The sequence below is a fragment of the Elephas maximus genome, chromosome 2 (assembly GCF_024166365.1).
Source record: "Elephas maximus indicus isolate mEleMax1 chromosome 2, mEleMax1 primary haplotype, whole genome shotgun sequence".
NCBI classification, from domain to species: Eukaryota; Metazoa; Chordata; class Mammalia; order Proboscidea; family Elephantidae; genus Elephas; species Elephas maximus.
Genome location: NC_064820.1, coordinates 70,840,884 through 70,857,913, shown reverse-complemented (window position 1 = coordinate 70,857,913; position 17,030 = coordinate 70,840,884). Strand labels below are relative to the sequence as shown.

The window sequence follows — 17,030 nt, the reverse complement described above, 5'->3', positions numbered from 1 at the left end:
CTGGAAAAACAAAGAAAAGTCAAATCTATATGGCAAACAATTTAATGAACAAATTAATGTTAATGTACAGTATACAGCAATGAATATTTATTGTGTAATTACTATGTGCAGAGTATTATATTCAAAAATACCGAGGAATACAAAGAAATACATAAGAAGAAAAGGCTATCTCTGCTCCCGAAAATTACAGGGAGGAAAAATAGGCAAGCACTTCAAGTGACTGCTCCCTAAGTCTGAATCCTAAAACATTTCATGCCCTTTTTTCCTGAAAATAAATGAAAAAATGGTAACCGTTAGTAGACTGGATAATAATAATTCAATCCCAGAGTTCAGCTCTAAGAAGGGTTTGATAAAGGAAACTACAAAACATGGATAAGGAGAAATCCTTTGGCACTTCAGTGATGCATGTGCCACTAAATAGAGAAAAAATAAGGAGGTTAAGTGTCTAAATGCCACTTAGTGATGAGTACAGTAATTATTTTTAGACAAAAGATGACTACAAGTTTAACAGGTAGTTGAGCAGCACTTTTTTTTTCCTAATAATTAATTTGAATGCCACAGTAACTTGATACCTATTATTCACTCATTTTCTTCATCTATTCAGAGTGACTATAATATGACAGGAACTGCTCAAGGGGCTGATAATGGTGTGAGATGACCCCAGAAACACATTCTCTCTTCTCAAGAATTCTTTTTCTGGTGGGAAAGGCACATAAACCAGTAAATTAGATAATTCTGGATAGTTAGAAATGCTAAGAATAAAGAATTCAGTATCTCAAACACATAGAAATTACCCCCATTTAAATCCTCTATTTTTGTATTCCTTAAAAACCAGTTCAAGTCTAAAATTATTTTTTTCTTTGAAACTCTTATCGCTTATTGTTTACATGGGGAAATAAAGTTGAAGTCAAAACAAGGTCAAAAGAAACCTATAATAACCATAGTGCTTGGAAATAATTACAAAAGTCTAATAAACTATAATCAATAGTATTATTTAAGCAACTTGTATTTATGTGAATTTTACAAGAGGTAGCAATAAAAGATTTTAGAATAGACTATAATTTACCTGCCAAAATTAGCTGGCAAGAACTCAAGGAAAGCATCATTCAGATATAACTGTGTTAGATTTAACAGCTGAGAAAATCCATCAGGAAGCCTAAATAAAATACAACAAAATTTAAATTAAGTTCATATACAGAATTTCAGTCTCTTACTAAAGTCTCTCCAAGAATTTGTGTAACCAGATAATAGTTATCTCTATTTCTATTAGATATCCTCAAATAGAGAATTGCCTTCAGTAATAACTTACCTGTTTTAGTGTTAGTATCTTCATCTCTTTCTAAAAAGTAGTAAGGCAGTACTTGTCTCAACATAATATATGCCACAGATAGTCAACCCATAATACATAGAAATGTATTTCTGACCTAACTATGAAATCAGCACGTCCCCAAGATTAACCTTATATAGCATTAAAAAACCTTCAAGTTTTTCATCAATTCAAAGGACTAGATCAGAGTCACCAAACCTTGGCAGTATTAGCATTTTGAGAAGGATAATTGTTAAGTGAAAAGGCAGTTCTGTGGATTGTAGGATGTTTAGCAGTATCCCTGTTCCTACCGACTAGATATCAGTAGCAACTTCTACCCAGATCCTGACAACCAAAAATGTCTCCAGAAACTGTCAAATGTCTCCAGGAAGCAAAATCGCTCCAAATTAAGAACTGCTAGTTTAGACTATTTTCAATCTAACATTTTCCCCTCACAAGAATCAACTGTAGATTATAGAAGCAGCAGCTGGCAGACATTCTAAAGTCATAAAAGAATCTACATGTATTAGCATTATTTCTTTTTTCTCTGGTTTTATGAAACACATCAGAGATTTAAAACTAAATAAACCTGTTAACATCAAGTCAATTCCGACTCACAGCAACCCTAAAGGACAGAGTATAACTGCCCCAAAGGTTTCCAAGGAGCGCCTGGTAGATTTGAACTACCAACCTTTTTTTGGTTGGCAGCCGAGCTCTTAACCACTGTGTCACCAGGGTTCCTTAAAACTAAATACTAGAGCACTATTTTCAAATGAAGAGAATATACATCATCTTTAAGTGTTTGTCTTGGATTTTAACAAGTACAAAATCCTCTCAGAGTAACACATCTCAGTTTTTAATTCATTTTATTTTTCCCCTACCTCACGATTCTTCATATTCCACAAAAAGTAAAGCAACTCTGTGTTTGAAAAACTCATCAAGAAATACAGTGAAGGCTGATTTCAACTCTCAACTTAGCTATACTCTGCTATGCTTTACTTTATTCATCTTCCTCTTCAGCATTTCATTTTCACAAACTTTAACAGCTTTGGGACCAGTAAAGCTTTCTGTTCCTAGACACTACCATCATAAAAGAACACAGGTAACTTCACATCATTTTTCTTTTTGCCTTCTTGACCTTGTAGTTTTTAAAAATATTTTCAGAAGGTTGAGTGTGTCACAGATTTGAATTGCAGACAAAGATATTTTTATATTGTGCAAATGACACTGAGCAAGGAGACCCGGATTCTAGTTTCATTTCTGACATTAATTTGCTGTGAAACCAGGAGTAAAACATATTATCTATTCGAATCTTAAATTCTACTTTTGTAAAATAGGGTTTACGAAATTTATTTTAAAAGTTTACTTTTTTAATCTAAAACTGCTATTTTTTATGGATTGAAGATTGATACAAATTATTCATTAAAATATGTAAGGTATTATTTTACTACTGGTTCATGGTTGTTCTATTCAAAAAAGCGATAACTGAACGGAGAACTTACTTGGAAATAGGATTTACGCTGGCCTCCACAACTGTCAAAACTTTACAATTTTTTATATTTTCTGGAAACTCCTGTATTCCTAGAAAATGAACAGACAATAATCAAATCATAAGAATCTACTACTGCTACTATTGATGTATACCTTGCAGAGTTGAAAGTAGTTTACCAACTAGGCAGGAAACAGATAAACATCAACATCTCTGTGAATCAAACAGGAGCATCTCCACACCAATTCCTTTTTATCTTTTCTTCATTTGCCTCTGTAACTGCTAATAACAGAATAGTTTTACCTTTCTTTCCTTCTTTCAGCATTTCTGAATATTAGTGCCTTCTCTATGTGATGATGTTAAGGACATGAAACACAGAACACATTTAACATTCTTTATGTCTCTCTCACATAAAGAGAAGCATTACTTTTTGAATGCTAGGCCTCAGGTTGAGCTGGTTCCTCACACGTATAAACAAAGTTTAATACAAAGCTGAACACAAAAATTGGCTGCTATCAAGTCGATTCTGACTCACAGTGACCCTACAGGACACTACAACTGCCCCGTAGGGTTTCCAAGGAGCGGCTGGTGGATTTGAACTGCCAACCTCTTGGTTAGCAGTTGTAGCTTTTAACCATTGTACCATATACTAGCTAATTTTAACCACTGTGCCACAAGGGCTCCTGAGCTGAACATAGGAGATGTGAACAACCTTTATCAGATATGCCGGTGAATGAAATCTAAAGTAATTTCTGAGGGCAGTCCTGTCTACCATTAAAACAATGAAACATTTTCTCTTTCCTGTATCTATCTTCCTATTTGTCCTATATTTATATTTCTCTCTTTCCTCAACCTTTTTCCTTCACACAACCCAGTGGCCTCATCATCACGCAGTTAACTGCTTAGGGAATGTAGTAGAATGTATTGCTACCTACTATCAAAATGGGTAAATTCAACAGTTGTAATAGATATTTCAGTTTTGAATTCACTTTTAGACCAGTGTTTCTCAAACCACCAGGGGTAAAGAAGTAAGTTTTTAAAATTTCCAATCTATTGTGGATCAATACTTTTGTAAAATACCACATAAATATTTTGACAGCACAATTATGTGTTCTGAAATTTCCATTCTTTGAAATGTTATCCATAATTTGTTATGATCCATACAGTCAAATGCCTTTGCATAGTCAATAAAACACAGGTAGACATTTTTCTGGTCTGACATCAGCAATGATATCCTTCTTTCCACATCCTTTTCTTAATCTGGCTTGAATTTCTGGCAGTTCCCTGTTTATATACTGCCGCAGCTTTTTTTTTAAATTATGTTCAGCAAAATTTTATGTGTGTGTGATATTAATGATACTGTTTGATTATTTCCACCTTCTGTTGAATCATCTTTCTTTGGAATGGGTGCAAATATGGATCTCTTCCAGTTGGCTGGCCAGGTAGCTGTCTTCCAAATTTCTTGGCATAGACGAGTGAGCACTTTCAGCACTGCATCAGTTTGTTGAAACATTTCAATTGGCGTTTTGTCAATTCCTAGACCCTTGTTTTTCGCAAATGCCTTCAGTGCAGCTTGGACTTCTTTCTTCAGTACCATTTGTTCTTAATCATATGCTACCTCCTGAAGTGGATGAATTGTGACCAATTCTTTTTGGTACAGTGACTCTGTGTACTCCTGCCATCTTCTTTTGATGCTTCCTGTGTCGTTTAATATTTTCCCTGTAGAATCCTTCAATACTGCAATGCCAGGCTTGAATTTTTTCCTCAGTTCTTTCAGCTCGAGAAATGCCAAGAGTTTTCTTCTCTTTTGGTTTTCTAACCCCAGGTGTTTGCACATGTCATTATACTTTATCTTCTCAAACCTGTCTTTGGAATCTTTTGTTCAGCTCTTATTTCTTCCTTTCGCTTTAGTTAATTGATGTTCAAAAGCAAGTTTCAGAGTATCTTCTGACATCCATTTTTTTCTGTCTTTTTAATGACCTTTTGCCTTCTTCATGTATGATGTCTCTGATGTCATCCCACAACTCGTCTGATCTTCAGTCATTAGTGTTCAATGCATCAAATCTATTCTTGAGATGATCTCTAAATTCAGGTGGAATACACTTAAGGTCGTATTTTGGCTCTTGCAGACTCATTCTAATGTTCTTCATCTTCAACTTGAACTTGCATATGAGCAATTGATGGTCTGTTCCACAGTTGTCCCCGGGCCTTGCTCTGACTGATACTGAGCTTTTCCATAGTCTCTTTCCAGAGATGTAGTCGATTGGATTCCTGTGTATTACATATGGCAACATCCATGTGTATAACTGTCATTTATGTTGTTGAAAAAAGTAATTTGCAATGAAGAAGTCGTTGATTTTGCAAAATTCTATCATGCAATCTCTGGTATTGTTTCTAACGCCAAGACCATATTTTCCTACTGTTCCTTTTTCTTTGTTTCCAACTTTCGCATTCCAATCTCCAGTAATTACCAATACATCAAAATATTGTAATATATATCATATATAGTGTATTTTTATAATTATACTTTTATAATTGGTAATACACACTTGATTTATAAGGATAATTTCTTAAGAGGGTAACAGTCTTAAAAGGAGAACAACAATCATGGTAATTTAATGGTCTTTTTTTGCATCGTAACAGATTAAATCCATATAATTTGACAAAGTGTGAATAACCAAACATATTTATCTTAAAAACAGCAAACAGTAAAAGCAGAGGTGATTTTTTTATCTTGTTCACTTCTTATTTCCAGCACCTAGCATAGTGCCTGTCATGGTAGGTATTTGTCAAGGAATGAGTTAATAAATTAAAAGCATAAGGAAAAACAGAAGAATAAAAATAAAATTTTTATCTTCCTTATGTTACTTACAAAACCAACTACTACCACAGCCCAACAAATTATCTTAAGCAGTATTGTTCTGATGTGATTCTTTTGTAATTGCTTTAAATGTAGTAAGAGGTTTTCTAAACAAGCATGATAAAAGTTCACTTTTTCATATAACTTCACTACAGATTAAAAATCCTTGCACCATACTATACTCAAAAGCTGTATCATACCCTAGAAGAAAAGTATGTGGAAGAGAGGGGAATAACAAAAAGATCTATTCACTAACATAGATGAATGCCAACTGTTAAGTTTGGAGACATTTAAAAAAAAAAAAAAAGGTCTTAAAGGTACTGTGGTGTCCTGGAGTCGATTTTGACTCATAGTGACCCTAATATGACAGAGAAGAACTGCCCTACAGGGTTTCCTAGGCTGTAATTTTTACAGGAGCTGATTGCCAGGTCTTTTTTCCCAAGGAGCTGCTGGTGAGTTCGAACTACCAACCTTTTAGCAGTCAAGAGCTTAACCAATGGGCAACCAGGGCTAGGTGATGAAATAATGGAATTCATATACTATGAGGACATACAGTGAGTATAGAGTAATAAAGTACATTCAAGTCAGATATCTTGGATTTAATTCTCAGCTCTACCTCTTTATAAAGGTTGGATGGGTTCTTATGCTCTTTTCTGTCTTAGTTTCCTCATTTGTAATGCAGAAATAATAACACCTTACAGAGACTTTATAAAAAAATTAAATGAGTTAATATAGACAGCTTGCAGCAGTGGGTGGCAAGTTCTCAATAACTGTTAGCTAATATTATATTTAAAAGTTTTCATCTGGCCAATAACCATAAACTTTGAGAGCTTTAAGAATGCAGATATTTTTAAAGTACTGAGGGGTTTTGCTGGTTATTATAACTTTATTTTGCAAAGGTGATATAAAGCTATATAAATTTAAGCATTACAGAAATAGTGCAGACACGAAAAGGCTGACACATTGTAAAAAGCGTAACCGATGTCACTGAATAATATGTATAAATTGTTAAACAAGAGCCTAATTTGCTATGTAAATCTTCTCCAGAATCACAATAAAATATTTTTTAAAAGGAAATTATGTAGATAGAAAAGAATCCCATAATTTTAGGTAAGGAAGGAAAGGTTGAAAATATGAAACAGCAATGATGTCCTTTTAAGCATTAAGGTGTCCCTGACCCACGCCATGGCGTTTTCAATTGCTTCATATGCATGGGAAAGCTGGACAATGAATAAGGAAGATCAAGGAAGACTTGATGCCTTTGAATTTACGGTGTTGGCGAAGAATACCGAATATACCATGTAGTGCCAGAAGAATGGAACAAGTCTGTCTTGGAAGAAGTACTGCCAGAATGTTCTTCGGAAGCAAGTATGGCCAGACTTTGTCTCACATACTTTAGACATGTTATCAGGAGGAACTAGTCCCTGGAGAAGGGCATTAAGCTTGGTAGAGAGTCAATGAAAAAGAGGAAGACCTTCTAAGGAGATGCATTGACATGTGGCTGCAACAATGGGCTCAAGTATAGCAACGACTGGTGGATGGCACAGGACGAGGCACTTTTTCATTCTGTTGTACAAGGCGTCACTATGAGTCAGAACCAACTCGATGGCACCTGACAACAGCAGCAGCATCGTTATTTACCAGATTTTTCCATCTGCAGAAATTGTTAAAATTTTATCTAGCATTCAGATGACCACCATGATATAGGTAAATGAGTTTCATTTTATATTCTAAAAAAAAACTGAGATACCCCCAAAATTTTTGTCTATTATAATGTCTAATTATATTAAACCTTGAAAAAAAGGATTAATCTTATAACTAAGCTCTAGTGTTGTCTCCTTTCATGTGTTTGTATTAGTTCAATCTAATAATATTTGAGTATATGTTAATGTGCCAGATCCTGTTCTCAGATTCATTGCTGTTATGACCTCCTTGCATGGAGACAGAATATATATTGTAGCATCTTTATTACTGTTTCATCACGCTGTTTTTATTTAAAAGCCCATGCTTTAGTGTTTTGGCTTTTTAGATTTTCTTAGTTTCTGATCTATTTTATAGTTCTTCAGTGTTTTTGAACTGGTCAAGCAGTTTGGTTTCATGATTAGAAGCACTTATGAATAAGAATTAGGTTCTAGTCTTTGCTTCTCTGTTATAGGACATGCTGTTACACTGAAAAATTAATCGAGTCCCAATTGTTGTTTTTGTTGTGTGCCGTTGAGTCGATTTCTCACTCACACCCACCCTATAGGACAGAGTAGAGCCGCCCTGTAGAGTTTCCTAGGCTGTAACTCTTTATGGAGCAGATCACCATGTCTTTTCTCCTGCGAAGCTACTGGTGGGTTTGAACAGCCAACCTTTCAGTTAGCAGCCAAGCACTTAAACATTGTGCCACCAGACCTCCTTAGTCTTAATTAGTCCATCTATAATATTGTCAATAATACCACTTTCCTGCCTGCGACATGAGACTGCCAAATACATCAAGTGGGTCAGCCTGTATACAGGAGGTATATATATAATTTAAGGTACTGATATTTGTATTTACTAAGGAATTCATTTTTTTCTAAATTTTCTGTGATAGAACTGAAGTTTTAATTTGCTCTTCCTTTTCTTTAAAGGAAAAAACTCACCAAGCTGCTGTCCCAAGCCATTGTGGACAACAACTGGGGTTACAGAAATTTTCATCTGTTGTGTCCTGATGGCCTATCTTCTAGAGAATTAATAGAGGTGATGATTAAAACATTCTATCAAGAGGGGTGAGAAAGCTGATAGGGAGGGTAAGGGGAGAAAAAAAAAGACTGTATTATTAATTCTCCCGTATGAACATATTTAATAAAAGCCAGGAGTTATTAGGTAGTGAAACCAGAAAGAGTAGCTCAGACCTTTCTAGCTGATATGGGAACATTAGAGAAGTAAACCAAGGTCTTTCTTTTTAACTGAGACAAAAACCCTAGGAAGAGTGCATTGAAAGTTTGTGGTGAAAACAAAAAGTAGTTCTTTGAAACTGAGAAAATCTGATGATTGGGGAAACACTGCTGGAAAAGGCTTTTTTCACTTTAAGCTAAGAGAAGTTAAATTGATTAAGAGAAAAATCACAGATTGACCGAGGAGTGATGGTATTTTTCTTTTATGTTTTAAAATTTCTAATATTACTAATTTACTTTATAGTTAAGTTCAACTGTTTCAAAAAATTAGCTTTTTTTAGGACAGTAAAAGAAGGAAAATCATGTCTAAAACTTCCCAGGAACTTAAAGTCAATATTTACCAGTGGTCCGCGATCACTGTCTATTCCTGCTGTTAAATGCTGTGAACTGGATTCCGACTCATAGCAACCCTATGTACCACAGAAACAAACACTGCCCGGTCCTGCGCCATCCTCACAATCCTTGCTATGCTTGAGCCCACTGCTGCAGCCACTATCTCAGTCCATCTCACTGAGGGTCTTCCTCTCTTTCACTGACCCTCTATCCTACCAAGCACAATGTCTTTCTCCAGGGACGGATCCCTCCTGATAACTTGTCCAAAGTATGTGAGACATAGTCTCGCCATCCTTGACTCTAAGGAACACTCTGGTTGTACTTCTTCCAAGACAGGCTTGTTCCATTCTTCTGGCAGTCCATGGTATATTCAATATTCTTCACCAACACCACAACTCAAAGGCATCAATTCTTCTTTGGTCTTCCTTATTCACTGTCCAGCTTTCACAAGCATATGAGGCAACTGAAAACACCATGGCTTAGATCAGGCGCACCTTAGTCTTCAAGGTGACATCTTTGCTTTTTAACACTTTGAAAAGGTCTTTTGCAGCAGATTTGCCCAATGCAATGCGACTTTTGATTTCCTGATTGCTGCTTCCGTGGGTGGTGATTGTGGATCCAAGTAAAATGAAATCCTTAACAACTTCAAACTTTGTTCATCATGATGTTGCTTATTGGCCCAGTTGTGGAGGATATCTGTTTTCTTTATGTTGAGATGTAACCCATACTAAAGGCTGTGGCCTTTGATCTTCATCAGTAAGTACTTCAAGTCCTCTTCACTTTCCGCAATTAAGTGAAGCTTGCGTCATCTACAAAATGCAGGTTGTTAACAAGTCTTCCTCCAATCCTGATGTCCTGTTCTTCATATAGTCCAGCTTCTTGAGTTATCTGCTCTGCATACAGATTCAATAAGTATGGTGAAAGAATACAACCCTGATGCACACCTTTCTTGACTTTAAACCACACAGTATCCCCTTGTCCTGGTGGAACAACTGCCTCTTGGTCTATGTACAGGTTCCTCATGAGCATAACTGTGTTCTAAAATTCCCATTCTTCCTGACGTTATCCACAATCTCTTATGATCCACACAGTGGAATGCCTTGCGTAGAAAATAAAACACAGATAAACATCTTTCTGGTATTCTCTGCTGTCAGCCAAGATCCATCTGACATCAGCAATGACATCCCTCTTTCCACATCCTCCTCTGAATCAGGCTTGAATTTCGGGCAGTTCCCTGTTGATGTACCGCTGCAAGCACTTTTGAACGATCTTCAGCAAAATTTTACTTGCATGTGATATTAATGATACCGTTTGATAATTTTCACATCTGGCTGGATCACCTTTCCTGGAAATAGGAGTAAATGTGGATCTCTTCCAGTTGGTTTGGCCAGGTAGCCATCTTCCAAATTTCTCGGCATAGACAAGTGAATACACTCAGTGCTGCATTCGTTTGCTAAAATATCTCCATTTGTATTAGGTCAATTCCTGCAGCTTTGTTTTTTGCCAATGCCTTCAGTGCAACTTGGATTCCTTCCTTCCTACCATCATTTCTTGATCATATACTGCCACCTGAAATGGCTGAATGTTGACCAATTCTTTTTGGTACACTGACACTGCGTATTCTTCCATCTTCTTTTGATGCTTGCTGCATTGTTTAATATTTTCCCCGAAGAATCCTCCAATTTTGCAACTTGAGGCTTGAATTTTTCTTTCAGTAATTTCAGCTTGAGAAATGCCAAGCATGTTCTTCTCTTTTGGTTTTCTAACTCCAGGTCTTTGCACATTTCATTACAAAACTTTTTATCCTTGAGCGGCCCTTTGAAATTTTCTGTTTGCTCTTTTACTTCATCATTTCTTCCATTCACCTTATGTGCTTGATGTTCAAGAGCAAGTTTCAGGGTCTTCTGAAATCCATTTTGGTCTTTCTTTCTTTCCCGTCTTTTTAATGACTTATTGCTTTCTTCATGCATGATGTCCTTGATGTCACTCCACAACATGTCTGGTCTTTGGTCATTCATGTTCAGTGTATCAAGTCTATTATTGAGACGGTCTAAAATTCAAGTGGAACATACTCAAGGTCATACTTTGGCTCTCGTGAACTTGTTCTAATTTTCTTCAGCTTCAACCTGAACTTGCATGTGAGCAATTGGTGATAAGTTCCACAGTCTGCCTCTGGCCTTGTTCTGACTGGTGATATGGAGCTTTTCCACCGCTCTCTTTCCACAGATGTAGTCGATTTGATTCCTGTCTATTACATCCGGTGAAGTCCATGTGTATGGTTGCAGCTTACAGTGTTGAAAAAAGGTACTTGCAATGAAGAAGTCATTGGTCTTGCAAAATTCTACCATGTAATCTCTAGCATCATGTCTATCACCACTGCCATACTTTTCAACTACTGATCCTTCTTCATCTCCAATTTTCGTGTTCCAATCACCAGTAACTATCAATGCAACCTGACTGCATGTTCAATCAATTTCATATTGCAGAAGCTGGTAAAAAATTTTCAATTTCTTCATTTTTGGCATTAGTGGTTGGTACGTAAATTTCAATAATAGTCTATTAACAGTTCTTCCCTGTAGACCTATGAATATTATTATATCACTGATATCTCTGTACTTCAGGATAGATCTTGAAATATTCTTTCTGACGATGAATGCAATGCCATTCCAATTCAATTTGTCATTCCTGGCATAGTAGAATAGAACAGATGATTGTCAGGTTCAAAATGGCCAATACCAGTCTGTTTCAGCTCACTAATGACTAGGATACCAATCTTTATGCATTCCATTTCATTTCTAATGACCTCCAATTTTCCTTGATTCATACTTTGTACATTCCATGTTTCCATTGTTAATAGATGTATGAACCTGTTTCTTCTCATTTAAAGTCGTGCCATATCAGCAAATGAAGATCCAAAAGGCTTTACTCTATCCATGTCATTAAGGTTAACTGTACTTTGAGAAGGCAGCTCTTTCCCAGTTGTATTTTCAGTTCCTTCCAACCTTAGGGGTTCATTTTCTGGCACTGCATCAGATAATGTTCCTTTGCTATTCATAATGTTTTCAAGGGCTAAGTTTTTCAGAAGTAGATCACCAGGTCCTTCTTCCTAGACTGCCTTAGTCTTGAAGCTCTGCTGAAACCTGTCCTCCATGGGCGGCTCTTCTGGTTTCAGAAACTTCCAAAATCACAGCCAACATGTAAGGCCCCACAGTACAACAAACTGACAGACAAGTAAATAATACTTTCATTTAATGTACTAACATTTCTTTTAAGCAACTTAGTACCTAATCAAACATACAGCCAAAAAAACCTTCAAATTTCTCATAAGACACACCAACCCAATAGGCACATTGCATACTTCTGTTTTCAGTAAAGTAGATGTTGAATGACATGAACCTTAGGGTTAAAAATTACAGGATAATTAACATAATCTCAGACCTCTAAAAGTAAGATACCTTAATTACTGAAGTTACAATGATAAAAATTAGAATAGGAATTAGAGGTACGAGAATTTCTATTAACCAAGGTAACAGTTATAACAGTATCACAGTCTCCTGTCCTTCCTCAGTTGGCTGTGTTCACCATCAAAAAAGTGCAGTTTCATTTAAACAGAAAATCACTTTGAGATAAAAAGGAGAAAAAACTCAAGGAAATAACTAAAAGCAAAGAAATGGTTCTACTATTTATAACATAAATGTGCACGAAAGATGAAAGGATATCTATCCAAGATGTTCATCAAACCTCATACAAGGTAGATCCCAAAAGAAAGTCACCAAGACATATTATCATCAAACTTGACAAAACCAAAGATAAAGAGAAAATTTTAAGAGCAGCCAGGGATAAGCAAAAAGTCATCTACAAAGGAGAATTAATAAGTTCGGACTACTTGGCAGAAACCATGCAGGCAAGAAGGCAATGGGATGACATAGATAGAGCACTGATAGAGAAAAACTGCCAGCCAAGAATCATATATCCAGCAAAACTGTATCTCAAATATGAAGGCAAAATTAAGTCACTTACAGATAAACACAAGCATAGGGAATCTGAAAAACCAAACCAAAACTACAAGAAATACTAAAGGGAATTCTCTGGTTAGAAAATCAATAAAATCAGGTATCAACACAACACTAGGACAAAGGACAGAGCATCCAGATATCAACTCAGACAGGGAAATCACAAAAATAAGATTAAAAAAAAAAATCTCAAAACAGGATGCATAAAAACAAACTCAAAATGGATCAAAGACCTAAATATAAAATCTAAAACGATAAAGATCATGGAAGAAAAAACAGGGACAATTCTAGAAGCCCTAATACATGGCATAAACAGTATACAAAACATTACTAACAATGTGGAAGAGAAACTAGATAATTGGGAGCTCCTAAAAACCAAACACCTATGCTCATCCAAAGACTTCACCAAAAGTTTAAAAATACTGTCTACAGACTAGGAAAAACTTTTTAGCTATGCCATTTCTGATCAGCACCTGGTCTCTAAAAATCTACATGATACTGCAAAAGCTCAACTACAGAAAGACAAATAACCCAATTAAAAAATGGGCAAAGGATATGAACAGGCACTTCACTAAAGAAGATATTCAGGCCGCTAACAAATACATGCGGAAATGCTCACAACTCTTACCCATTAGAGAAATGCAAATCAAAACTACAATGAGATTCTATCTCACTCCAATAAGGCTGGCATTAATCCAAAAAACACAAAATAATAAATGTTGGAGAGGTTGTGGAGAGACTGCAACACTTATACACTGCTGGTGGGAATGTAAAATGGTATAATCACTTTGGAAATCGATCTGGCGCTTCCTTAAAAGACTAGAAAATAGAATTACCATATGATCCAGCAATCCCAATCCTTGGAATATATCCTAGAGAAACAACAGCCTTTACACGAACAGATATATGCACACCCATGTTCACTGCAGCACTGTTTATAATAGCAAAAAGTTGTAAGCAACCAAGGTACCCATCGACAGATGAATGGATAAATAAATTATGGTATATTCATGCAATGGAATACTGTGCATCGATAAAGAACAACGATGAATCTGTGAAACATCCCATAACATGGAAAAATGGAAGATATTATGCTGAGTGAAATTAGTCAGCTGCAGAAGGACAAATATTGTATAAGACCACTATTATAAGAACTGGAGAAATAGTTTTAACAGAGAAGAAAATATTCTTTGATGGTTATGAGAGCAGGAACGGAGGGAGGGAGGGAGGGAGAGGAATTTTCACTAATTAGATAGTAAAAAAAAAAAAAAATTAGTAGATGAGTTTTATTTTAGGTGAAAGGAAAGACAACACACAATACAGGAGAGGTTAACACAACTGGACTAAACCAAAAGCGAAGAAGTTTCCTGAATAAACTGAACACTTTGAAGGCTGGCAAAGTAGGGGCGGGGGTTGGGGACCATAGCTTCAGGGGACATCTAAGTCAGTTGGCATAATAAAATCTATTAAGAAAACATTCTGCATTCCACTTTGGAGAGTGGCGTCTGGGGTCTTAAACGCTAGCAAGTGGCCATCTAACATGCATCAATTGGTCTCAACCCACCTGGAACAAGGAAGAATGAAGAACACCAAAGCCACAAGGTAACTAGGAGCCTAAGAGACAGAAAGGACCTCATAAACCAGAAGCTACATCAGCCTGAGACCAGAAGAATTAGATGGTGCCCGGCTACAACCGATGACTGACCTGACAGGGAACACAACAGAGAACCCCTGAGTGAGCAGGACAGGAGTGGGATGCAGACCCCAAATTGTCATAAAATGACCAATGACCAGACTTAATGGTCAGACTGGGACTAGAAGGACCCCAGAGGTCATGGTCCCTGGACCTTCTGTTAGCCCAAGACAGGAACCATTCCCAGGGCCAACTCTTCAGACAGGGATTCGACTGGAATTTGGGATGGAAAATATAACTGGTGAAGAACGGGCTTTTTGGATCAAGTAGACACATGAGACTGTGTTGGCATCTCCTGTCTGGAGGGGAGATGAGAGGGCAGGATTATGCTGTCTCATTAGGGGGAGAGCAATTAGGAGTGTATAGCAAGGTGCGTATAAATTTTTGTATGAGAGACTGACTTGATTTGTAAACTTTCACTTAAAGCACAGTAAAAATTAATTAAAAACAGAATAGATGTGGTACTTTTTATGTGAGCAGTCATAGAAAAAGGGAAGAATGGATACTTCAATTTAATTTTTAGTCAGTATAAATTATAATATTTTATTGGAAGCAATAGCTAATTGTCCTTTCGCTAAACAGAATACTTAAGTTCTTATCCTAAATCTTTTGATCATATGCAAAATCTCCAACTTCTCACAAACATTCAGAGCCTCAATCAATCAGTTAAAGCAAGTTTTCAATATAAACAACAAAGAACCACTGAAACTAGGGAAAGAAAGGAGAAACTCTAAAGTCCAATTAATTTTCAAAACAGGCTGACATAACTCAAAAACATGCAATTCTTTTAAAGAAATTGCATGAAAGTCTGAGATTATTAATTTAATGAAGCTCAAGGGCCAAAACACAGCTACTTACATAATTCAACCATTCTCATTTTAGTGTAATAGATCTGGGGTTAATACATAGATCATCAGGTAGAATACGTCTGTCTTCATTAATGAGCCAAATAGTATTTTCTTTAGTATTTTCATCCTATAGATACTGGTAGCAAAGTTTACTAGCCTTTTCCAGATGCGTTTGATTTTATCAATAATACTCAGATGACCTCCTGTCTTCTTTCTTTATAATCTTAACACATTCCATTTAAAATGGCCAAAGAGTAGAAAATATACCCCTTTTGGACATGAAGTCAGACTCTATGATTTCTAAGATCACAAGAGTTCTAAAATTCTAAAATGGTATGTAGTTGGCTGGAGCCTTGGAGGTGCAGTGCTTAAGAGCTCAGCTGCTCACCAGAAGGTTGGCAGTTCAAATCCACCAGCAGCTCCTTGGAAATCCTATGGGGCAGTTCTACTCTGTCCTACAAGTCGCTACGAGTCAGAATCAACTTGATGGCAACGGATCTGGATGCAGTTGACTAAGGTCCCTAGGTGGCACAAATGGTTTGCACTCAACTACTAAGCTAAAGCTTGGCAGTTTGGTTTGAACCTATCCAGTGGACCACTGAAAAGCTTTGCAGTCAGTTTCTGTTTGGATTACGGCCAAGAAAACCCTATAGAGCAGTTCTATTCTAAAACACATTGGATCGCCATGAACTGGAATCGACAACAACTAACAACAGTGGAAGTGTCTAATAAAAATTTATTAAGAATTAATTAAGGCTGTACTGAAAGCCAGTAGAGCACTAACTACTAAGCACCTTAAACTAGGATGAATATGAGTAAACCATGCATGCTTAACAAGGAAATGTTAATTTGATCATCTTCTATATCAACATACGAAAAACTACAATGTTAAGAAATTAACTTCATTTACTTCAGAATTTATTGAGCAATACTTGGCACGATAGTACGTACAAGGGATGAAAACACAAAAAAATTGTGTTTGGAGAAGTTCATAACTGAGGATATCTATTTAACCTGAATACAATCGTGAGGAAAAATTCAGACAAAATTAAATAAGAAAAAAAAAACTGACCTGAACTCTTAAAAAATGTCAATGTCAAGAAAAACAAACAAAAATGGGGTCATTGTTCCTGATTTTAAAAGATAAAGAGACAGAACTGAATGTTACATGTGACCTTTGACTTGAAAAGGGGGGAAGAAGCAAAATAGCTAAAGCCAAACAAAAGACATTAGGCAACAGGGGAATGTTAAATTTCTTGAGAGTGATAATGACACTGGGGTTAGATGTAAGAACATCCTTGATATTAGGCAAGGCATACTGTAATATTTACGAGTGAAGTTCATGATGCCTGCACCTTAAATTTAAAAAGGCTTAGGAAACCTTATAAGCAACAACATATGTTTATCTTTTTCCTAACCTATTTAAATTCACATATACATATATATGAAAGAGAAAAATAAAGCACATGTGGTGAAATGCTAACAACTGGTGAATCTATGGGTGTTCTTTCAACTTTGGTGCAGATTTTTTATCTGGGTTTGAAATTTTTAAGTTGGAGAAAAAGCA

The 17,030-nt window shown here is 36.2% G+C and overlaps 1 protein-coding gene across 5 annotated transcripts in view; it reads right to left on the bottom strand.

The window, feature by feature from the left end:
- Positions 1-17,030, bottom strand: part of ERBIN (erbb2 interacting protein) — a 169,693-nt gene that overhangs the window by 76,500 nt on the left and 76,163 nt on the right. For all 5 annotated transcript variants that reach the window (XM_049864706.1, XM_049864695.1, XM_049864714.1 and 2 more), the window contains 2 exons: positions 2,809-2,887; positions 1,067-1,156 (listed from right to left, as the gene is read on the bottom strand). In XM_049864706.1, the coding sequence (XP_049720663.1) occupies positions 1,067-1,156; positions 2,809-2,887 (169 nt within the window). The remainder of the gene's footprint in view (positions 1-1,066; positions 1,157-2,808; positions 2,888-17,030) is intronic.